Raw genomic sequence first — 23,907 nt, 5'->3', positions numbered from 1 at the left:
CCTCCATTATTATTATTACGAAATTTCTTGAAAAAAATGATTTAACATAACAATTAATTCGATTTGTATTATATGAATATGTTTGTATCCGGTGGCCTATTGACCAATAACAGGTTTGGCCACTAGATGACTCGCCCCCACTACTTAACCATCGAACATTGGCCCACCACTTTAAATTGTAGTATGATGGGTGATGGCTGTCAATTTAATTTGAATAGAATGTGTGCATTTAATACAGATAATATAATAATATATCTAATGGTAGTATATATGATGTCAAGAACATACATACACAAATTGGTTACGAATAATAATTTAAAGGGGTAGTCCGGAATTTTGGACACAGGGCCTGATTCCCAAGTTCTTTATCATTGGAGACAGTTTGCAACACATTTGATTCAGTCCTTCTAGTTGCAGAGATCGCTCGTGCTAGGCTAGCACACGGCAACAGGCAATTTGTTGCATTGTCCTGCGTACCACGTGACGGTTTCGGACGCCCTGACGATTGCTCCCGCACCCCCTCCCTTCTCCATTTGTTTCGTATATTTTAATTGACTAATTAAGGTCGACACCAGAAGGTGCCCCCACCGCATTTGCCGGTCGCCTAGGTCGCCTATGCCGAGCGCCGGCCCTGAGTCCGCCGCTGCCGTAGCCTAATACCAGGAATATAACACTGCTGCTGAGACAAAGCAAGCCCCTCAAAATGCAATGCAATGCAAGGTTGGTTTTATTTCTAACATTATTCTATCAACACAGACATTTACATCGAACGTCTGACGTTATAGTTGATTTGCCTCGGGTGTACTGTGGAGTGGGTAAGACTGTTTTATTAGCAGGCTAGTATTGCCCGTTGCCGTGCGCTAGCCTAGCACAGGCAAACTCTGCAACTAGAAGGACTGAATGAAATGTGTCGAAAACTGTCTCCAATGATAAAGAACTTTTTTTTTCATCTGTGTGTGAAATAAGAATGGAGAATCAAAAAAAAGAGTAGTGGAAAGTAATGTAAACATACCTTTGTTTTCTCCTTGATCAACCCATCAACTGGTGGATTTGATCGGGAGGGTCCCGGGGGGATCCTCTTCAGCCATCTTGGCTGAAGGGGATCCACAGATGAAAAATCGAGTCACGTATGGGTGAACCTGTGTCGCTTTTGACTCCACCATCCTCTTTGGTACCAGTTGGGCTCTAGTGTCTTGGTGCAAGAGCCTGTGCAGTCACACCGATTGGAGGGAGCAGGGAGTATAAAGCTCGGCCAGCTGGTGGAGATGTCCCTCCATCGCTTTGGGCTGCAGCGGCTCCAATAGGAGGCACCCGGGAGTATCCCGCTTTGGTAGCTGCTTTTGGTCTTCCTGCGTCCCTGTTGGCTGCAGCACTTTGGCCATCTTGTCCGAAGGGGATCCACAATTGAAATAGCGACTCAGGTCTGGTTGAACCTGAGTCCCTTTTAACTGCACCATCCTCTTTGGTACAAGTTGGGCTCTTTCCCCTGGGTAGAGGAGCCGGTACAGCGGAGCCAATAGGAGGGACCCGGGAGTATCCATCTTGGCCAGCTGGTCTTTTTCTTCCTGCCTCCCTGTTGGCTGCAGCACCTCTGCCTTCTTGGGCGAAGGGGATCCACAGATTAAAAGAGGAGCCAGGTCTGGTTGAACCTGGGTCACTTTCAACTGCACCATCCTCTTTGGTACACGTTGGGCTCTGGCGTCTTGGTGCAGGAGCCTGTTCAGCCCCAGCAATTGGAGGGAGCAGGGAGTCTACAGCTCGGCCAGCTGGGTTTGGTCTTCCTGAGTCCCTGTTGGCTGCAGCCCTTTGGTCATCTTTGGCAAAGGGGATCCACAGATTAAGAAGCGACCCAGGTCGGGTTGAACCTGGGTCACTTTTTACTGCACCATCCTCTTTGGTACCAGTTGGGCTCTGGCGTCTTGGTGCAGGAGCCGGTGCAGCGGTGCCAATAGGAGGGACCCGGGAGTATCCTTCTTGGCCAGCTGGTCTTTTTCTTCCTGCGTCCCTGTTGGCTGCAGCACTTCGGCCATCTTGGGCGAAGGGGATCCACAATTGAAATAGCGACTCAGGTCTGGTTGAACCTGAGTCCCTTTTAACTGCACCATCCTCTTTGGTACCAGTTGGGCTCTTTTCCCTGGGTAGAGGAGCCGGTACAGCGGCGCCAATAGGAGGGACCCGGGAGTATCCATCTTGGCCAGCTGGTCTTTTTCTTCCTGCGTCCCTGTTGGCTGCAGCACCTCTGCCTTCTTGGGCGAAGGGGATCCACAGATTAAAAGAGGAGCCAGGTCTGGTTGAACCTGGGTCACTTTCAACTGCACTATCCTCTTTGGTACACGTTGGGCTCTGGCATCTTGGTGCAGGAGCCTGTTCAGCCCCAGCAATTGGAGGGAGCAGGGAGTCTACAGCTCGGCCAGCTGGGTTTGGTCTTCCTGAGTCCCTGTTGGCTGCAGCCCTTTGGTCATCTTTGGCAAAGGGGATCCACAGATTAAGAAGCGACCCAGGTCGGGTTGAACCTGGGTCACTTTTAACTGCACCATCCTCTTTGGTACACGTTGGGCTCTGGCGTCTTGGTGCAGGAGCCTGTTCAGCCCCAGCAATTGGAGGGAGCAGGGAGTCTACAGCTCGGCCAGCTGGGTTTGGTCTTCCTGAGTCCCTGTTGGCTGCAGCCCTTTGGTCATCTTTGGCAAAGGGCATCCACAGATTAAGAAGCGACCCAGGTCGGGTTGAACCTGGGTCACTTTTAACTGCACCATCCTCTTTGGTACCAGTTGGGCTCTGGCGTCTTGGTGCAGGAGCCGGTGCAGCGGCGCCAATAGGAGGGACCCGGGAGTATCCTTCTTGGCCAGCTGGTCTTTTTCTTCCTGCGTCCCTGTTGGCTGCAGCACTTCGTCCATCTTGGGCAAAGGGGATCCACAGATTAAAAAGCGACCCAGGTCTGGTTGAACCTGGGTCACTTTTAACAGCACTATCCTCTTGGGTACCAGTTGGGCTCTGGCGTCTTGGTGCAGCAGCCTGTGCAGCCACACCAATTGGAGGGAGCAGGGAGTCTGCATCTCGGCCAACTGGGTTTGGTCTTCCTGCGTCCCTGTTGGCAGCAGCCCTTCGGTCATCTTTGGCAAAGGGGATCCACAGATTAAGAAGCGACCCAGGTCGGGTTGAACCTTCGTCACTTTTTACTGCACCATCCTCTTTGGTACCAGTTGGGCACTTTCCTTTCAGTGGAGAAGCCGGTGCAGCGGCGCCAATAGGAGGGACCCGGGAGTGTCCTGCATGGCTATCTGGGTTTGGTCTTCCTGCGTTCTTGATGGCTCCAGCACTTTGCTCGTCTTGGCCAAAGGGGATCCACAGATTTAAAAGAGACCCAGGTCTGGTTGAACTTGGGTCACTATTACCTGCACCCTCATATTTGGAACCAGTTGTGCCCCTTACTCTTGGTGGAGGAGCCGGTGCAGGCACACCGATGGGAGGGAGCAGGGTGTATACAGCTCGACCAGCTGGTGGGGATGTCTCTTTGTCGCTATTTGCAGCACCATCCTCTTTGGTACCAGTTGGGGTCTTTCCTCTCGGTGGAGGAGCCGGTGCAGGCACACCGATGGGAGGGAGCAGGGTGTATACAGCTTGGCCAGCTGGTCTGGAGGTCCCCTCGTTGCCATTGGCTTCACCAATATCTATGGTTACAGTTGCCCGGTTTACTCTTGGTGGAGGAGCCGGTGCAGCGGCGCAAATGGGAGGGACCAAGGAGAATCCCACTTGGCCAGCTGGTCTTCTTGTTCCCCAGTCCCAGTTTGCTGCAGCACCATTTGTTCTAGCAGTTGCCCTCTTGTTGCTATAAGGGGGAGCTGGTGACGCCGATCTAATGGGAGCGATCTTGGAGAAGGCCTCTAAAGTCATTGGTCTCAGGATCCTCCCGTGTTTACCGGGTTTTACCGTTCCCCCCTGATCCATCGTCTTCGGCTGGCTGTCAGTGCCCTTGTTCGGTTTCAGATTAATGGAGGGCAGTTGGCCTCTCTTAATCGAAGTTGTTCCAGCCAGGGTCTTCAGCCAAACTGTGAATTCAAAGAAATGAAGCCCTCTTTACAATACATCCTAAAAAATATACAATAAAGAGATTTTGGTTTACAAAAGATGTTACAGACTCTTTATTATTCAAATGTTTTACCTTGACCGTTAAGCAGTGATTTTATTTTAAAATATAGATATGGTTATATTAAATAAAATAATAGTATTCTAAATCCATCAAAAAATATTTTATTCCTTTTTTATTTTTTTTACCGTTTTTTGCTGTGTTTCCTGGGCATGGGAACATGTATTCCGGCGAGGTCTCCTTCATCCAGGGATGCTTGAGAGCCTGCCCTGGCGTCATTCTCTTTGATGACTCCCAACTTTTACAAAAAATAAACACACCCTCAAAATGAAAGCAAAAAAAGCCAGCAAACACAGAAGCCTTGGGACACATTGATTCACCATGGCTCATGTTAACAGAACGTTGGCAGAAACATTCAGGGGGTGGGTATGGTTACAAACTCAGCCGCATTGTCTGCCTTGTAATAGACTGTTTGGCCACAACCGCTCATCGAACATATTTGATGAGCTTTACTGTGAAAAGGTAGTGCACTCACTGAAGGCAACACTTGATGAAATCCAGCAGGTCAGGGTCTCTGGTGCCCAGAACACTCTCAAGCCCCTTGGACCCGGGCAGGATGTCCTCCCCCGACTGGTCCAGCCTGATAAGATTAGGCCTTCCCTGCTCGTCTGCACATTATACAGCATCACAGAGATGGAACATTGTGGATTTCACATTGTTGGAATAACATTTATATTTCTTTAAGATTACAAGTAATGCTAAGTGAAAACTTCATCATATGCCATAAAGTAAAATCCTCACCAAAAAATCTTTCCTTTTTCAAAGACAAAGCCAACATTCCTGCTGGAGGCATTCCCAGTATCTGAAATTAGACAACAAAACCCAATACTCAACATCTACAAATAAACACAACGGTTATGGTCATGGGGGGTGGGGGGTTGTAAGCTAACCCTAACCCTAACTCATGAAAAGTCCGCCCAATCTAAATTATTTCTAACTAAAAGATGTCATTGAAAATATAGTTTTAATAGTAGCCGACTCCACTTTTGAACTAATTCATGTGCACTGGTCCGAGCCGTTTGTTGCAGCAGTTCATTTTATATACGTTGGTGATATTTTTAATGTCCCCTCGAGAGGTTTTTATGAGATCTGCGCCCTTGTAGTATAAATCAGCAATTATCATCCTTCGTAGCACATGTCTTACTCACGCCTCACATGCTAAATTAGCAGTACAAAGCAACCAGCAGCTTTTAGGATTACCTCTATGGTGTGCGTGAGCTGTTGTATTTCATCCTCTCCAACGAACGCTATTTGTCCAGTGAGGAGCTCGATCATACAGCATCCAAAGCTCCACATGTCTATGGCGTTTGTGCACAAGAGACCCAGCATCACCTCTGGAGCACGGATGTGCTGACTCTGGAAAACCCCATAGTCTGGAAGATGAAACAAAGTCAGTAGTATAAAAAGAACTCTATGGAACCCATCAAATAAAACAATGCTGCCACATTGTACATCTCCTCAAGAATCAAAGGAAGAAAACGATTAGACCTACATGTGGGCTTATGCTGAATCTGGCTAATACCAAAGTCAATGACCTTGAGGGTTTCAGGGTCCTTGTTGGAAATGACCACGTTTTCCTGCAGTCATAGAAGAAAGGCAACTCAGAGTGAATAGCTGGGCCAACGGCTCACAACAATTGGCTGACAGTGCAGACGGGCGATGAGCGGGATTCCTACCAGTTTGAGGTCCCCATGCACGATGTTCTCCCTCTCCAGCAGCTGGAGACAGCTGAGGATTGAGGATGCGCACTTCCTCACATAGGCCTCTCTCAAACCCTTGCCAGCCATCATGGAGGACAGATCAGAACTGTAAAAATTGCATTTATTAGTTCCGATGGAGAGTCAGACTTGCACTACAGTGCCCGATGCAAAGCAACATTTAGATTATAATTGCAGAAATTGCACAGAATCTTTTAATTTGCTAGCATCCAAGACAGAAATAAGAATTCAGATTGTACCCCAGGAGTTCAAAGGCAATGCATATGTGGTTACGGAACACAAGGCAGTCCTTCATGCGGATGGCGTGGTAGGCATCCCCTGGATCCCGGTCCGCCAGGCGCTGAAGGATCATCAGCTCCGCTACCCCCTGTCTATGATACCTGGAGCCAACACATAACCAGTGTTAAAGGTGGTGCACTTCACCACGGGCGAACATTAAGGGCATTAAGGCCAGGAAATTAAGCAGAAGTGTATTTGATTCCCGTTGATTCTGTGGTCCTAATATGAATGTTAAAGGCCATGGTGAGCAGATCAAGGTTAATGGCATCGTCCTAGACTCTGGTGAGGGTTCCAGAAAAACCTTTGTGATTTTATGGTACCGACCCTATTATAGCTTCTTTGTTGTAGTGAGACCGTTCTCTATCTATGTATTTGATGTGTGTTGATGATATTTACTTGCTGTGCAGGTTTCTCTTTATTCTATTATTTTACCTAGGCTTGTTGCGAAGGAGCTTGAGGGCCACAAGCTCATTGTACTCGTGGTCAAAGCACTTGAGGACCTGTCCAAAGTGACCCTGCCCCAGAACACCAAGCACCTCGTAGCGATAACCAATGTGATCACCTGTGACCTGTATAAAATTGGTTATTGTTTATTTATTTTTAAATATTATTAGTATTATGAATATCAATCAAGTAAAACATTTCTGATAAAGAAGCTAGCAGAAAATGTCTAAAATTCTCCATGCAAACTTGCTTCTGCATTATCAGTAACAAAAAGATTTTCTTTTTTGTACACATGACCCAATTTCATTGCATGGGTAGAATTACAAAATGTAACTTGTACTGAATATGTATATGTTATGTAATGAATGTACAATTGCAAAAGTATAAAATGTCAACTATACTGATCTTTGCCTTGCGGTAGAGGAACATAACAAACCACAGTAACTAGCGATGTGGTCAGTAGATCTACAATCTAACTAAAGAGACAAGAAATGCATTTGGAAATGCTGTCTTATTTTCCATTTAATGGATGTAAACTGTCACTGTAATCATGCAACAGGAACTTAAATGACACTAAACTAACAGTGATGCATTAAGCTTATAAATATTGCGGTCAACAGAAATGTACCTGCTCATAGAAGCTCTCGCTATTATCAAAGCCGTGGTTGTTTTCCTTGGCATATCTGAAGCCATGGATTTTATTGGCATCCAGGCCAAGGAACCAGATGTTATTGTACGCTTTGATTTCCCGACGTTCATGCTTTGTCATGTAGTCCGAATAGGCCTGCAATGCCTCTGTACAGCAAATGGAGGAATTAAAAAAATACAGGGCGAACATTAGAAGAACCAAGGCCAAGCAAGTATGTAGTACTAGAGTGCTCTAGTTAAAGAGCAGCACTCTCACTCTCTCTCACACGCACACACACACGCGCACATAGGCACACACACACACACACACACACACACACACACACACACACACACACACACACACACACACACAAACATTTAACAACTTTCTGCACTAAACATAATAAATAAATAACGTTACCAGCAGGTGACATGGGTAGTTTGTGTCCTTGAAAGAACCTCTCGGGGCCGTGTCTATCACCAGCTGGCCTGGGGTTCTCCGGCTCACTCTACAATGGCCATTTGAAAAGCAAGGTTAATATATGCAGGTGGTGCTAGTATAGCAATTTTCCAATAACCTTTAGTTTAGCTTATGCTGCTGATCATTTCTGCCATCTCAATGTATGGATTTTAGCCTAAATTCGGTGCATATTTCTCCAATAATTTCAAATGATTGGAGTTGAATTTTATGAGGATATAAATAATGAGGATGGAAATCCATGCCTGGAAAATAACGACTACCAACAGGGACTTACCGTCATGACGACTCCGAGTTGGTTTAATTTTCGCAGGGGCCTTGATGGTTAAAGCTCCTGGCAGGCTTCCGGCGCGGCACGCACCAGGCGCGGCGCGGGGACTGCGTCAAGTGTTGGCTCCTACTTTCTCTAACAGGAGTAATAGAAAAAAACAACATGAGAAGTTTAATCAACAAAGGCCCACGTAACGTAGCATTAAAATTGTTAATTAGGTGAGTGAAGTAATTTATTCATATTTTGGTGACGACTTGTAACGAAGATATTATGGGGGGGGGGGGGGGGCGTCTGACTTGAAGGCCGCATTACGGGAGGTCTTCATAACACGTGAAACGAAATTTAATAAACGGTTGGACACATATGCTACGGCAGGGCCTATAAACTCATTAGACAAACAAATTAATTGCATTTATCTACCAATTCCCTAAATCATTAGAATTTTTTTCGTCGGCGTGTGAAAAGAGAATGGAAAATTAAACATTTCTCAAGAGTAGCGGAAAGTCACGGAAACCTACCTTTGTTTTCTACTTGATCAAACGTTCAATTGGATTGTTATCTGTATTCAAAAACAATACCGACACTAAAGAAGCTAATTAACAACCGAGAGAAATCGGCGAGCGATGTCTCTTGATAAGTAGCGTCTGCAATATGAGCATCAGTGTTTACAGTTGTCATGCAAACAATTTAGAATCTTCGATAGAATATCTCGAACTTTATGCAGCTCATTGTGCCGTCATCAGAGAAATGACCTCTCGGGACGTATTACGGAGTCGGGAGGCCTTCATAGGCCTAGGGCCTAACGTAGAAGCAAAATAAAGTAGGCCTAAACGGTTGTACACATATACGACAGGGCCTATAAACTCCTTGAACAAACCAATTAATGGCATTTATCTGCAAATTGCCTAGTAAATCATTAGATTTTTTTCCTCGGTGTGTGAAAAGAGAATGGAAAATTGAACATTTCTCAAAAGAGTAGCGGAAAGTCACAGAAACCTACCTTTCTTTTCTACTAGATCAAACGTTCAATTTGATTGTTATCTGTATTCAAAAACAATACCGACACTAAAGAAGCTAATTAACAATTGGGAAAATCGTCGAGCGATGTCTCTTGATAAATAGCGTCTTCAATATGATCATCAGTGTTTACAGTTGTCATGCAAACAGTTTAGAATCTTCGCTAAAATATGTGTGTGTGTGTGTGTGTGTGTGTGTGTGTGTGTGTGTGTGTGTGTGTGTGTGTGTGTGTGTGTGTGTGTGTGTGTGTGTGCGTGTGTGTGCGCGCGCGTTCGCGCATGCATATGTATATACATACATATATTTCACACACAAACACGCACACACACACGCACACAGAGACAAGGCATAGGCCTACATATATATATAGGCCTATGCATATAAAATATGTATAGGCCTACACAACTATCACAACTATCTTTTAAATACATTAAGCACCAACAAACAATTAAGGGAAATTGATACGTTGTTTGATTAAAGATATTTTATTTCAGTTTTCATTTAACCATTAAATCTGGACCGGAGAATAATATGTATAGGGGTATACATTTATGCAGAGAACATACAACTGCATTGTTCATTTATATGATATCTCACTATTAATCATATTAATGACATCTTTCATTCAAAGTTCTATGTCAATGTAGCCTACTTGGAAAGAGAAAAAATCCTTAAAATGGCATTGGTAAAGTTTGACAAAGGATAAGAGAAGTCATCGTCCACGATAGAAGTCTTGGGATTCCACTAGATGGCAGTGTAAGCTAGGCGCACGCACACACACACACACACACACACTCTCTCAGGTACGCATGCGCGCACACACACACACACACACACACACACACACACACACACACACACACACACACACACACACACACACGGACAAACATACCACGGACATACCTGGACAGCAGGCGGAGCTAAATAGGAGATACTGCAAAATTAGACGTGATAGGTCTAAGGTGCATAGCGGAGGGATGTACTCTCTTTAGAATACATACAGATTACTCGTACAACACCAGCCATGGATACAAGCGTTTTAGCGGGGCAGAACCAGTGGGCTCTAAAACAACAGAGGGTTCGATAATAATTTGGTAATCACCATGGATGTCAACGGAACATTGAGGGAAGATCAGGTAAGCATTGCATATTGGACTGATTTTACTTTGCTTGATTAAAACCAATCACTCTAATCACTCTTACGTTAACTAGTGACACTAATTGAATGATTATTCTTTCAGATGATCATTTTGTCTGCTGTGTACTTAGTTTCTCTTACTCCCAGGTAACCTCCTCACACTATCAAACTGTTTGTTTGTATCCGTCATTTGCATTACATCGAGTAGGACATCAAGTAGATGAAGGTGAAAGTATTCATTTTTTTAGTAATGTAATAATAAGTTAATAAACATTACTACTACAACTGCTGCTGCAGCTACTGTTACTATAAGTAATTATAATGAAAAAAATATTATAATGATAATGATAATCATAACATGTATATTTTATCTTTCGTTTAAAACGAAGTTTGATAGGTAGCGCTTCTGTTCTGTTGGTTTCCATTGTAAAATGGCAACGACTACAAGAACAGGTAAGTTTGTGTGTGTCTCTGTCTGTGTGTGTTGTTCTTGCGGTTGCTGTTGTATAATGTCGCTACACTCTTTTGAGGCAGCATGGATGAACATGGATGGATTTATGGAATGTTTGCGTGTGCACGTGCATGTGTGTGCTGATTGTCTTGCATGCCTGTGTGTAGGTGCTGCCTTTGGTGCAGCTTGCCCTGGCAGACTTCCTGGCTTCACTAATTCTGATGTTCACCAGTGCAATGAACCTCACAGGCTACTTCAGACACAGTGTCTCTTTCTGCCAACGAGCTCTGCCACTGTCACTGGTAAGAAGCAGGCTGCCTGTGGGCATTATTCAATTAGCGGCCATCTTGGGTCGTCATGGACACAAGATGGTTCGTCAGTTTCCATCACTATATACTATAGTTTCATTTTCATTGTTGAAACCAGACTAGGGAGATTCAATACAATAGTGCTTTTTCTGCTTTAGGGCACAGGACTGTGTTGTTATCATGTAATTGACACATTTTGACTTTCCCCTCAGTGACTCAGGTATAAAACAATAAAAACACAAATGCTCATTTCTTATATGTACAGACAAACCGAAAACGGTTGTCATTGTATTAGCATGCATATTTCATCACTGTAAGAAACCTTTACACAAAAGGGACTCATACAATGACTATCGATACTGGTAATGTAGGAGCAGGTAGGTGTAGACAGTGAATATGGATGATTAAAAGCAGGTAGCTGCTAAATAATAAAAGAGCAGCTGTATGGTGTTAAGACAGTGACTACATAGGCTTAAGGAGCAGGTAGGTGTTAGACAGTGAATAAAGAGGATCAAAGTGCCGCTAGTTGTTCGACAGTGAATACAGGAAATTGAAAGGAATTCAGGAATATGTAAGTAATCTTGCTCGAGGATGCCTTCAGTTAGGGTGCGTTTTAGCTGCCTTTTTGATTTGATTGTTAATAATTTAATCTCAACACTGTAAACAAGGCTTGCTTATTGGTGTTCATCTATTTATGTTCCAAGTACAAATATGGGATATATGGTCATTACCTTTGAACACCTTTACATTCTAGAGCTGCTTTTTTTTTATAGATATGGTTCAAACAGAAAGTGTTTGTGTGTATGTTTGTATATGTGTGTGTGTGTGTGTGTGTGTGTGTGTGTGTGTGTGTGTGTGTGTGTGTGTGTGTGTGTGTGTGTGTGTGTGTGTGTGTGTGTGTGTGTGTGTGTGTGTGTGTGTGTGTGTGTGTGTGTGTGTGGGGGGGGGGGGGGGGGGGGGGGGTTGTACCTCATTGCAGACATTCTACCTCATTTCATTTCTGATGGTGGTGGTTTACTCCTGGAAATCTAAGAACATATTCAGAGGATGGAGGGTGACACAGGGCCACAGCGAGGGCCAACAGGTAACCAACCGATCCTGCTCTCTCATTGGTTGCTCCTGTTAATTGCTGATCACGTTGTAAACCGACTGCTCCTACTCTTTTGACAGAACCTATGTCAGAGAACCACTATAGCCTTATCCCTGTACACCATTCTATGGTAAGTGAGCTCTACTTCGTTAACAGAGCTGCATGAACGTGAAACCCGACATTAAAAGAGGATGGGATTTAATAGTTATAGTTAGTTATACTCAAAGTTAATTAAGCCTGAATGGTGTTATGTCATCCTCACGCGCTTTCTGGGAATCTCGATTTTTTTTTGCCATCTTCAAATTTTCTGCAAGAAGTAGAATGTTTCAATTTGCTGTAAAACTTGATTGTTTACATGCTTGGTTAGAGGAGTTGCTTGGATATGAAATGACAAAGTTGATAATGATATTTATCTCTTGTGGACTCATTTCTACTCTACATACTGAAAGCACCTCTCTCCCCATTGTTTCTGCCCCTCACCATCATGGCCATTCATCAGGTCGGTTCCTGTTGCCATCTATCTGTTGTACGTGATCGCTACCTACCTTTGCACAAGCACGTTGTCTACGGACATTCCCTATGTCACCAATGACATCATTCCCGCTGATAACACATACTGTACCAGGTAAATCATACACTTGCATGGTATAAAGATACGTATATGGTATGTGTATATACTATATACACACAGTTTATGTGTGTTTAACTCCAAATGTTGTTTTCTTCTAGCTGTATACTGTTTTTGCATGCCTGGGGAGATCCGTGTCCGGCCTCGGTGAGTACAGGAGGAGAGCTCGGGGAAAGACTCAACACAAGTTTGAAATTATGCATTAACACATTTAGTTAATAGCCCTATGTTCTCCCCCCCCCTCCCCACTAACAGCAGGTCCTTCACGATGCTTTTATCAAAGTTCTTCTCTTTCTTGCACTCATACCAGCACTTGTCTCCAGCTCAGTAAGTTATTCATATAAATCTAATTACAATTCGACATTTTGTAAAATACTTACATGTTTATTGTGTCCATTATTTTATACGGTATGGGGTTTCTATAATCATCACCGTGGTCTCCTTCGCAGGTTATGTATTACAAGGTGGGCTACTGGTATAATAACTATGACCATCAGGGTCTACTTCCTGGGGAGGCAGATGGACGTACTCGACACAGACTGAGGAGAATATACTCCACAGCGCGTAATATGGTGTTGATCATCCTATTCTGCTGGACACCAGGTACATGAAATAAGACATACGGTTGATATCTGTTGAAACACATGGAATACAATCTAAAATTGATTTCCCTGAAATCCTCAAACATCTACTTGTTGTGCTCTAAACTATCCTTTCCTACAGCACTTTTACTGACCATCATGTCTACCCTTTCACCATGGACCAAAGTATCACAAAACAGTATTTTTAGTCTCTACATCATACAGGTATGAATAAAAATGTTAAACGAAACGTAAATATAATTCCCCAGGTTAGGATGCCCCCCGCTAACCGTCAGGTCTTCTCCAGGCAGTGAGCATGTCGCTGCAAGGCTTCCTCAACAGCATGGTCTACGCCTGGAGACGACCCAACTTCATAGACGCCGTCCTAGGGGAGAGCACGCCCTTGTTGCTGCACGAGCGCCAGGCCTTCTTCGAGGATTCACTGAGGACCACAACACGACCGCACACAATTTGAACTCACAGAGACATTGGTGTGCCACCATGGCATGTTGGTGCCGCTGGTGGAATCACCGAGCCGGTCTGGGGTCCCTGTGTGTGGGGCTACCGGTTGGAGCCGCAGGGGTCATGTCCCTGGGTCTCCGAAGGACGAATCCAGGGGGATGAAGAGAGCAGCAAAGGCCAAGGGTCTTTGACTTTGATATGGTCGTTCTGAACAATGGAATTCTTTGTATAACAACTAAGTATAATATTATATATAATATTTATAGATATATTTTTGAAAGAGTCATAGATAATAGCAAATAATAACAAAGAACATAGCAGAAATACACATTACGGTAAAATACAGAAGCAGCAGTTCAAGAGACCGTAAGGATGGTGAATATGGACATGGGAATAATAGTATGAACTATTATAAATATTAAGTGTAGGAGTGCCGATGAATAGCAGTGGGTTGGAGTTGAAGAACAAATGGCTTTCATTCAAAGGTGCTGCTTTTGTGAATTAGCAATTAACAATTTCTCATTAACAATTAATAATCAGCAATCAGCAAGTATACCTTTGTACTTGTATGAGCAACAGTGACAACAACCCCAAACTCTTACCTACACTTGGCTTCTGAATAGCCTGTGCCAATTAAACAGAATGTTGTGGTACAAACTCCTTATTTAGCCGTTATCATAAATATAAACGTTTGTATTACATTTGTATCTTTTCAATAAAATGTTGTTGATATTTTTCCTGATATTGTCCATCATTTGTTATATACCAGTTTATTATTCTAAGCTAAAGGCTAGATTGGTTGTGTGGCCTCATATTAAACTTCTTGTCTGCCTATAAACATTCCTTGCTTTTAAAAACATAAAGTTCAACCACAAAAGCACACACACGGTGAGTCAGCACGGAATGGTTGGTCAGGACACCCACAAAACATGTTATCAGTGTTATCTCTGTCGCGGATTGGACATAATGGCTCTAAAAATGTCCTCATAAAGTAAAGTCACATGCAGTTGGAAGTTGGATGTATATAGTTGTAATATTCTTCGAACGAAAGAAGCATGCATGCAAACCAAAGCAGGCACACTCACAAACACCGTACAATTTATCAGTTTGATAATATGACGTACTTGCCAGGCATTTATTTCTACGCTACCCACAAGTAAACATAAAGGAAGAAAATAAGGCTTCAAGCAAATAACAATAGCACTAATCATTGAATACATGAATTAAGCCAACATTAAGGGAACAAGATATTTAAAGTGGCAAAGACTAAAACTACGGTTGTGACCTATTCATAAATGACAGGACGTTTTGCTCTTTAAATATATATAGATAAATAACATATGATCTGAGATGCATAACATAAACGGGCAACACTTAACACTTACATAACGCACTATGACATGGTTGAAAATTGCTTTCCTTTAGTTGTATGCCTACAATTACTGATCCATAACCTGAATGATGCGTTGATACTAAGCAGGTGAACCTCAACCCGGTCGGCAGTATTGGTCTTGCATTACATAACTCTGCCCATGGTATTATTTCTATTTGAAAAGGTACCTATTCAGTCACGCTGACTTGTGTTTGGAGGGTTGCCTGGCTTCATCTGCACTCAGTGACTCCCAGGTTCCGTCCCGCCCCGGTATCAGCCATGACTGGATTCCTGACTGTGGTCGTTATCTAATTCTGAGGTTACCTTACCGGTTTGGTACACTTGGTCCACACACAGAAGCAGTCAGCACAAAAGCTCTGAGCACGAGCGCCGGTCGTCAAATACACTCAGGAATCTTGAAATCCTTCAGGGAAGATAAAGTGATATATTCAAAAGATATCACTTCAAATACTCACATTTCACAATTTCATCATAACTGTTCAGCCAGTCAATGACTCCAATACTTATGGTCAATACTGGTAGATGTGTGCCATACTTTATATTACACCTTTATACTTTGACATATTCTGTACAGCATGCAGTGTACATATCCCTGGATTCACATTGCATCTATAAAAAATAAATAAATAAATACAATTCAAACTGTGGATGACCGTTTTTGTGCTGATTTTATGGATTTTATGCAATGCAATGTTAAAATCCTGTAAATGAAATGCACAGAGAAGCAGATGGAAATGATGGCAACACAGGTGCTCACATTATGCATGGTCCTTAAAGCCACCATAATGTGACTGTTCACACCAACGTGTACCTGCTTACGTACAGTCTGTGAGGCACAGTTATGCAACACACTGCACTGCTGGTTTCAGAACTTCCCTGTGCCGTTCCCTGTTCGATGAGGAACATTGCTACTGACATGTGAATGGCACACCTTGAGGTAGCAATCTAAAAACAGAACACACGTGCCTGCTTGTGGGGTTTGTATGCAACACCAAGTGTGTAATAACCAACGTTGTGAGATGGAAATAATTTTTTACCATTTTCGTTCATTAAGATATACATTGATTGAATGATTGAATCAGAAGTAGGAAAGCATGGTTTATTGTCCAACGAAAGCTTTTTTACATGACAAGAACCTATAACATTTTAAATAAGGTGGCCAAGACCAAACGTAAAAAGTGTCAACAAAGTGAGAGAAGGGGGTTATTCATTACCTGCAATTCTCTTACACATTCAAATACAAAAGTTGATTGAGATCCTCAATGCTTCCTCTCCGTCTCCTCTCAAACAGGCCCCCATCCAAACAAGAAGAGATCACACCCCACCACCCATCCACGCACCCCCCGCGCCTCAGAAGTCCATCGACAGGGACCTCTGCTGGGCCATTTCACAGTTCACCCTTCTGCCTCCGGCTCGGCGCACATACACGTCATACCTCCCGTTCTCCTCCTCCTCCTCCTCCTCCTCCTCCTCCTCCAGCTCCTCCTCCATCCCCCTCTCCACCCTCCTCAGCATGGCGTCCCCAGCCGCGGGGTGCCCCTGTCCCCTCTCCGTCATGGAGTGCCGCAGCTCCGCCCGGCCGGGCTTCATGCTGGGCCAGCTCTTCTTCCTCAGGCTCCGGCTGGTGCCCTGCTGGGAGGCCTGGAAGTCGTTCTGGAAGACCCCCCCGAACGGGGGAAAGTGGACGGAGCCGGTGAGCAGGGGGGGCGCGCCCCGACCGGGTATCACGTAGCTGACGGAGGCCTGGGAGCCGCAGTGGTGCTCGTGGACGCAGCGGTTGCGCTCGGAGGACGAGCGGCGGAGGGCGTTCAGCGACTGCATCTCCTCAGAGAGCTCCCCCAGATCCCCAGACGTGTCCTGGTGCCCAGGGAGGAATCGTAAGAGCCAGGCCACGCAGGCATGCTAGACAGAGCACCAAGCTTAACTTTAAAGGGGACCTATTGTGGAACTTTAGGTATCATTAAAAACATCTTTGAAGCAATGACTCTGAACTGCATAGTAAAACAATCGGGGTCGAGCCATCATCCGTACTGTGATATACCCTCAACGCATCGTGTCTGAGCACAGGTTATTTTCGGGGGGATTTCCCTTCTAACCAGTCTCTCCTTGGTGATTGGTCTTTGGAGAGAATGTATATATATATTTCTGTTTTGTTTTCAGAAATTGTGGACTTTTCGAATGGCTTTGCTGCACCGCACAAAGTACCGTCACTACGGGGGTTGGATAATTGCACACCGGGAAGTGCTAGGCTGAGGAGAACCAGAATTAGCTACATCACTCCTGGCTCGGATCACATCGGACAGAATCAGCCAGTAAGGACTTTGGAGCAGGACTACGAAGAGACACAGCAGGTTTCAGATTTCAAACTTTGTAGGTCCCCCTTTCACTTAATATTATACGAGGAGGTGTGGATCAGATTGAACCTACCTTGTCCCTGAGAGTGAAAAGCTCGTAATGGGGAGGGTCAAACACTTCATGGAACTCAGGCCGGTTGAACAAGTTATTTTTACGCAGCAGCACCTGCAGTCAGAAGTTAAGAATCATAAGTGATGTACTTAGTAAGAACATCACTTATGATCACTTACAGTAAGTACAAAGGTACAAGGAATTCCTCTTGGTGAAAATGTCAGCATTCACTCAGTTCAAAATACAAATCTGGAATAAAGAGGTAAAGCATAATAATCAACGGAATATGGATATTTGTGTTTGACACGGGTTGAGGGATTTGCGCAGGGAGGAAAAAAACCTGTGCTTTTAAATAAAATGAAAATTTGAACACGCAACCCTATGGCTACATTATACACATGTGCTGGATATGTTATCTATATATATGATGGGCACAGTGTTGATGCTCTACTTGTATCGACTGGTCGGCTGTGGACCTTTTTGCGCGGCTGCTTGACCTGCACCAAGATAGAGATGACAAGGAGCAGCAGCACCAGGCCGGTGGACACGCCGATCAACGTCCCGTGGGTCTTGGTGATGTGGTGGAACAGACCTTTGCTCTTCTTTTCTGGACGGTGGGAAAGGCAGACACAATTCACAAATTATACACAGATGCACTCACACATACACAACACACAACACACACACACAAACATATTCCCGCAGGTACATGCATCCAAAATACACACACACACACACACACACACACACACACACACACACACACACACACACACACACACACACACACACACACACGTGAAAGAAAGAAATTAGTGGTACAATTTCAAAATTATAAATTAACCACATCATAACGATGACTGATCATTAGAAAAATATAACTAAATAATGCCTTATATTTCATTTCACAAGCAGAGCCAGACAGACGGACACATGATCAGTATGTACCTTTACAGCTGCCTTCGTCCCATGGGAAGACACAGTTCTGGATGCCATTGCACACCAGGGAGGAGTTGATGCACATGTTGCTATGGCAGAAGAATGAACTGCCCTGGCATGGGGCTGAAAGGAGATTAAAACAGATGTCCTTGAGAACCAATAAGATATAATTTAGGAGTAAATACAAAGTCTTATTTTCTGTAACGTGTTATTGTAACATGGCTGCCACATATGAAACTACATAATGTGATATTTGCTTGGGATGTTTGCTTGACCCTTGACTATGACCACATAACAGCCCAGAACTTGAGATTATTAATAATGGTTGAAATTCCAGTTTGCAGTAGTGGTAGTGTGCACCTCCCCACCGGTGATGTGCAGGGCAACAGGGCTGGATAAAACTTAAAAGAATGAGGTGCCAGAAATTGCAGTTTATCAACCACAAGGAGGCACTATTTACCAGTCCATACCCAAGAGAAGAGACGGTTTTCTGCCATGGGGACTTACAACTAAAGACACAAAACAAACACAAACTCACGGTCCTCAAACACGGTGAACAGCATGCGGAAGCGACTGAGGCGACTCGACTCATCGGCCCACATCCGAATAACGCCGAGCCCCGTGTCTAGCATGACGTCGTTAGCCACCGTGCTACAGAACTTAGCCTGTCATAACAGATCACACAACAAAATCATCGTGAGGCGAAGGCATGCTAACCACGGGAGGCTGATAAAGAGGTTCACTTGATTTGCACCGCTTACCTTCAGGTCTTCAATGGCGTTGCTGCCGTCATACACGGCCACAAAGTTCTTCTTACATTCATTCGAATTCTCCATTTGATAATCTAGAAACCGCAGGTAGATCTGGGACGGAGAAATACAGGAGTGTACATTTGGACTCACTCATGGAAATGATAGTGTTATAATTACTGCTTCAGAGAATAACATAGATATTGTTTTAACAGATTTACACTCCAACACTGGACTTATCTTTTGAAATTATACAATCTAATGGATTTATTTTGATGCGTATTTACTTGATAAGGATTCCTTGAACAAAAAAGGAAAAACGAAGAATAATATATTGGGTATGCTGGGAATGTCATTCCCTTTGTGGAGACACAAGGCGGCAGATACCCTGTGGTTGACGGGCGCTCGGATGGTCCAGATACAGTCCACGGCCTGGTCCCCTTTCACCTTGTTCTCGTCTTCCACCTGACTGGAGCGGATCAGCCCATCCGCCCCGCTCAGCTCAAACTGGCAGTCTGGAACGAGCCATGAAATCGTAGACGAAAAGAGAAGGGTACAACTTGTAATCCTTCCTAATGCTTTGTTGACAGCATCAACAATAACAATGGTAGGAGTCGGTGTACAATACAACAGAGCGTGTAAGATGTTTGTTAGATTTGTTGCAGACTGTATGTCACTAGGTGGACAGTTTGACCACTTCCAATTTTTACACTGTTTTTAAGTATGTAACGCAGCGAACAAGCTAAATGTTTTTGTAAGGATTATTAGTCAAATAAATGAAACAAGAAGAAAAACGAATTGTTCAAAAGCAATCAGGTATAAGGTAAATCGATAATAAAACAAGTATGATACTGAGCACAGATGATTGAGATACCTGGGATGGGGTTAAGGATTCCTCCAAGGTGCAGATAAAACTCAGGGTCTTTATGGGGAAATGAAAGAGAGAACCAGTCAGCTTTCATTAGCAATAACTATGTACATTGTTGGTAGAAGATATTCATACAACATGCTTTGTTGTCTGGTGTTCTCCGTCTTAACATTATGTTCCCCAAAGACTGAATTATTGGGTGTGTGTAATTGAGAGTCAGTCAGGGAGTAGAGCCTGAAGCATGGTCACAAAACCCCCAAAAAACAGTGAGAACGAACCCTTTCACTGAGGTGTCGCTCATCACACTAATTATGGATCTAGTCCTTCTGTGTCCCAAGGCCCGCGTACTGCGTAGTAGACTAAACTCGTGAAGAAAAAGGATGCTACACACGGGCCCACTTGTGGCCATCTGAAACATTTGGGAAGACTCTGACGAGTTCGGGAACAAATCTGTTTCTTGTGTTCAGGTCTGTTGAAAGCTTTTGGAACCGTGTGGACAGTGTCTGGTCCGATTCAACATGCAAAGTCTGAGAGAGTTGGCGTCTCGGAGCCTCTGGTTGGTCTAGTGCTTCTAGCAAGTTGGTTTGAGTCTGGGCGGTGTGTAGGCCCCTTAAGTCTCCCAGCCTAGCCCTGGAACAAAAGAAGAGCCGACCCATATGAACTGTTACATTAATGTCCTAGTCCTACGACGACTCTGGTTAGGACTTCCTCTATGAAGCGATGCCACACTCGTGTCCATCGACCATGTGACAGGATCATCCTGTTCATCTCCCAGACGGCGCTCTGCCCTCATGTGACCCCTTAAGGTGGGGGGGGGGGGCGGTGAACCTCCTACCTGTGGTGAAGTGGTACTGGACCTGGAAGCCCTGGCCCTCCAGCTCGTCGTCGCTGTAGAAGCGCACCCACACAAAGCGGCCGCTGGAGACCACCAGGCCCGGGGTGGCCGTGCCGCAGAAGCGGTCGATGAGGGGGGAGAAGCTGAAGGGGCCGTCCCGCACCTCGATGTGGTCGAAGCGGCACTCGAACGACGTCTCCATGTAGAAGCTCCGGTTGAAGTGCAGCTCTATCCGCTGCCGCGGTAACGCTGCAGCAGGAATGAACGGGAGATGACATTGGACGAGGCCGTCGTTTTGCATAGGGCGTTACATGCAGAACAATGCATTGTTTGATGGCCTTTGCATAAAACATCCAATCAAATACATTACCTAAAACATACAGCATGTGCCATATTTTTTTTTAAGTGCTTGCATTCAAATAACATTTATTTGTGCTTTTTACCAACTTTCCATTATTTTTCACTTCTAAAGTCTGTTGACTTTTGAGGGATGAAATGTACTGTAACCATTTGCTCACTGATTATACATACCTGTTGAATAAAAATACGACAGTAATTATTACCCCCCAAGAACAATCAATTGCATTAATTGATAAATACCAAAATAATGTATTTATTGAATCCAAAAAACGATTGGCAAACAACTAGGAAAAGTGACATCAAGGATATGACAAAATACACAACTAAAATATCAGTCGTTATTTAAAGTGCATGAATTTGTGTCTGATTTGTTAGTGAATACATGATGTGTGACACATGCAAGCATATGTAGCTTACCTTCCAGTATGTAGATGCACTCCTTGTTGGGTGGGTATGTTTTGGGGTAGTTTGGAGAGCTAAAGACCCCGCCCTCCGTGTCTCTCACCCAGCTTCCACAGTTACGGGGGAGCCGAGGTTGAAGGGTGGGCTTAACGCCTTGGGATGCTGCGTCTGCTGCATCTGTGGATCCATTCAACACACACACTGCATATCATATAGTCATGACCACTAGTCTGACTTTCAATTCCACATTAGGCCGCATCATAAATGCATATGTGTAGTATATGTTATATACACACACACACACACACACACACACACACACACACACACACACACACACACACACACACACACACACACACACTGTACACCTGTGGAGTTGTAATCTTAAGTGAACGAGGGCAGAGGCGTAGACAAACTCTTTCAAACACATAGAACACTAGTGGACAGTGTACAGCATGGTTGTTACTGTAGTAAATAAACATGGTGAAGCGAACTCCAACCTTTGGTTTTCTGTGCCGCCGCTGTGAAGCCCTCCTCAATCAGTACAAGCAGGATCCACACTGCTATAGGACAGGGCGGAAAAGAGGTCAAGCACAAAACAGGGCGACAGGGTGCAACTGATACCACCCAACATGAGCAGAGGAATTAAAGGATGAGAGCAGAGCCGGCAGCTTGGCAGGAATTCAGATTTGAGGACAATTTTCTTGTTTCTCTCCTCCAGATCCAGATATAAGTTACAGTAAGGCACCGTTCTATAGCGCCCTCTATTGGCCAGAAGCAACGATGTAGGCTACACACTATTTCTTCAAAATCTTAAAAAAGGAACAAGGCAGGTCAGTATGGCTATCATGCATACCAACATCATGTTTTACATTAAAAGTTATTGCTGCACTCACGTGAAAGTCATTTTTAACTGTTCCTAGTTTCCACTAAGAATGAAGTAGCTGGTTTGTATCTTGCTAAGAGCATCCGTTTTATTGGTCTACGTCCATTGCTGTTTCTACTGTCGAAGAATCAATAGGCCTACTGATTTTACCAAGCTGCTGAAAACAACAATGGACGGAACATTTAATTTATGTGTTTGTACAAAAAGTGGTAATTGAAAAAAATCATTAAAAAAAAATACCTATTCTAGGGTGAACTCTAACCACTCACCTGCTTGCATCCTTCCCATTGGTCCGTTACAAGGTGAACGTCGACGCTTGCAATTAGTCCCACATTTATATTTGAATGTTGATGCATAACTAAGACAGTAACGTAGGTGCACTTTCAGATTTAACATTTCTAGAGATATAAATTGCTGTCATCTTCTCAGATTCTTACTTATCGCCCTCCTTTACGTTTCTTAATTATGTTGCAAAAGAGGAAGAAAAAAGTCCGCTTCACGCCCTACAGAGCATTAACGCTTTATGGCAAGCGCTAGTCCAGAATGGTTCCGTCACTTCAAGTATGATGAATTGACCGCCAGCTCTAGGGGGTTTGGCGTTTTAACATTACTGGCGCTGCAACACGACGGGCAGATTGCGCATGGGCAGACCCGAAAGCCGAACTTTTAATCGAATAATAGAGTGGAAATACGTCATAGGGTCCACCAATCCGGATTACAACGTCTTGTTTATATTCAGTTTTCTTTTTCAGCTTGTTGGTAACTCAAACAAACCCAATATGCATGTATAAACCTGTATTTTATTGTATAAACCTTCACTTGCCCTGGGATTGAAAAGAGTCCTGTCTGAATTGTATTTGGTGAAGGTTGAAGTATCTACACTGCTACACATTGTTCATTTTGAAAATAGAAAAGCCCCAACAGGAAATTCAGATCTGAAACAGATTGCTGATTTGCCATTAAAGTGTTGCTGCCCACCTGGCTGTAACTTTCCTTGTTCTTGAGTTTCTGTGTTGATTGTTGGAAGGCTAGAGGCAGGGCTGCTGGCTGAAACACATTAAACTAAACTCAAACTTGAACTCATTTAAAATGTGTGCGTGCATGCACATGCATATATTCATGTATCTGGGATTGTATAACATCTTGTTTACCAGAATGAGTATATGTCAGCAGCAATCTGGGCCACGGTAAACCTTGAGCATGAATAGATACAGCAGGAGAGTCTGTGACAGCGCGATGGGACTCTTATTGAACAGCACAAACCATAAGTAAACCATATGAGGCAGAGTTTAGATCCTGACACCAGACATCTGTTTTGTTCTGGGTCAGGAACCACACAGCCGTGATGTTAAGAAGGCACTTTATCTTTAACTGTAAATCCCCCCAAGTAGTTTATTACTGTACTATTCTGGGGTTACTTTCTC

General features: G+C 44.0%; 2 protein-coding genes across 4 annotated transcripts; one reads left to right on the top strand and one right to left on the bottom strand.

Moving 5' to 3' along the window:
• The first annotated feature begins 9,924 nt into the window (after window positions 1-9,924).
• On the top strand, window positions 9,925-14,377 carry si:dkey-30c15.2 (uncharacterized protein LOC558938 homolog). 2 transcript variants are annotated; one of them, XM_060060797.1, is made up of 12 exons: window positions 9,925-10,120; window positions 10,226-10,269; window positions 10,512-10,575; window positions 10,741-10,875; window positions 11,861-11,965; window positions 12,052-12,101; window positions 12,471-12,596; window positions 12,701-12,746; window positions 12,858-12,926; window positions 13,049-13,202; window positions 13,323-13,405; window positions 13,488-14,377. In XM_060060797.1, exons 1-12 carry the CDS (start codon window positions 10,088-10,090, stop codon window positions 13,653-13,655), a joined length of 1,077 nt encoding a protein of 358 aa, XP_059916780.1. In that variant the 5' UTR covers window positions 9,925-10,087; the 3' UTR covers window positions 13,656-14,377. The 2 variants fall into 2 exon arrangements, with proteins under 2 accessions (XP_059916780.1, XP_059916779.1); XM_060060796.1 differs by having other exon boundaries at window positions 9,926-10,120; window positions 12,855-12,926.
• Window positions 14,378-16,120: 1,743 nt separating this feature from the next.
• Window positions 16,121-23,177, bottom strand: neto2b (neuropilin (NRP) and tolloid (TLL)-like 2b). Of its 2 annotated transcripts, none has more exons than XM_060060795.1 (12): window positions 22,753-23,177; window positions 22,098-22,157; window positions 21,610-21,771; window positions 20,833-21,081; window positions 20,004-20,051; window positions 19,517-19,644; window positions 19,142-19,243; window positions 18,919-19,045; window positions 18,390-18,503; window positions 17,918-18,048; window positions 17,463-17,555; window positions 16,121-16,892 (listed from the first exon to the last, which is right to left on the bottom strand). In XM_060060795.1, the coding sequence occupies exons 1-12, from the start codon at window positions 22,877-22,879 to the stop codon at window positions 16,386-16,388; spliced, it is 1,848 nt and encodes a 615-aa protein (XP_059916778.1). In that variant the 5' UTR covers window positions 22,880-23,177; the 3' UTR covers window positions 16,121-16,385. The 2 variants fall into 2 exon arrangements, with proteins under 2 accessions (XP_059916778.1, XP_059916777.1); XM_060060794.1 differs by having other exon boundaries at window positions 22,098-22,160; window positions 22,753-23,176.
• Window positions 23,178-23,907: the final 730 nt, after the last annotated feature.

This window comes from Gadus macrocephalus, chromosome 9 (genome assembly GCF_031168955.1).
Source record: "Gadus macrocephalus chromosome 9, ASM3116895v1".
Taxonomy (NCBI): Eukaryota; Metazoa; Chordata; class Actinopteri; order Gadiformes; family Gadidae; genus Gadus; species Gadus macrocephalus.
This window is presented reverse-complemented; position numbering and strand designations above follow the sequence as displayed.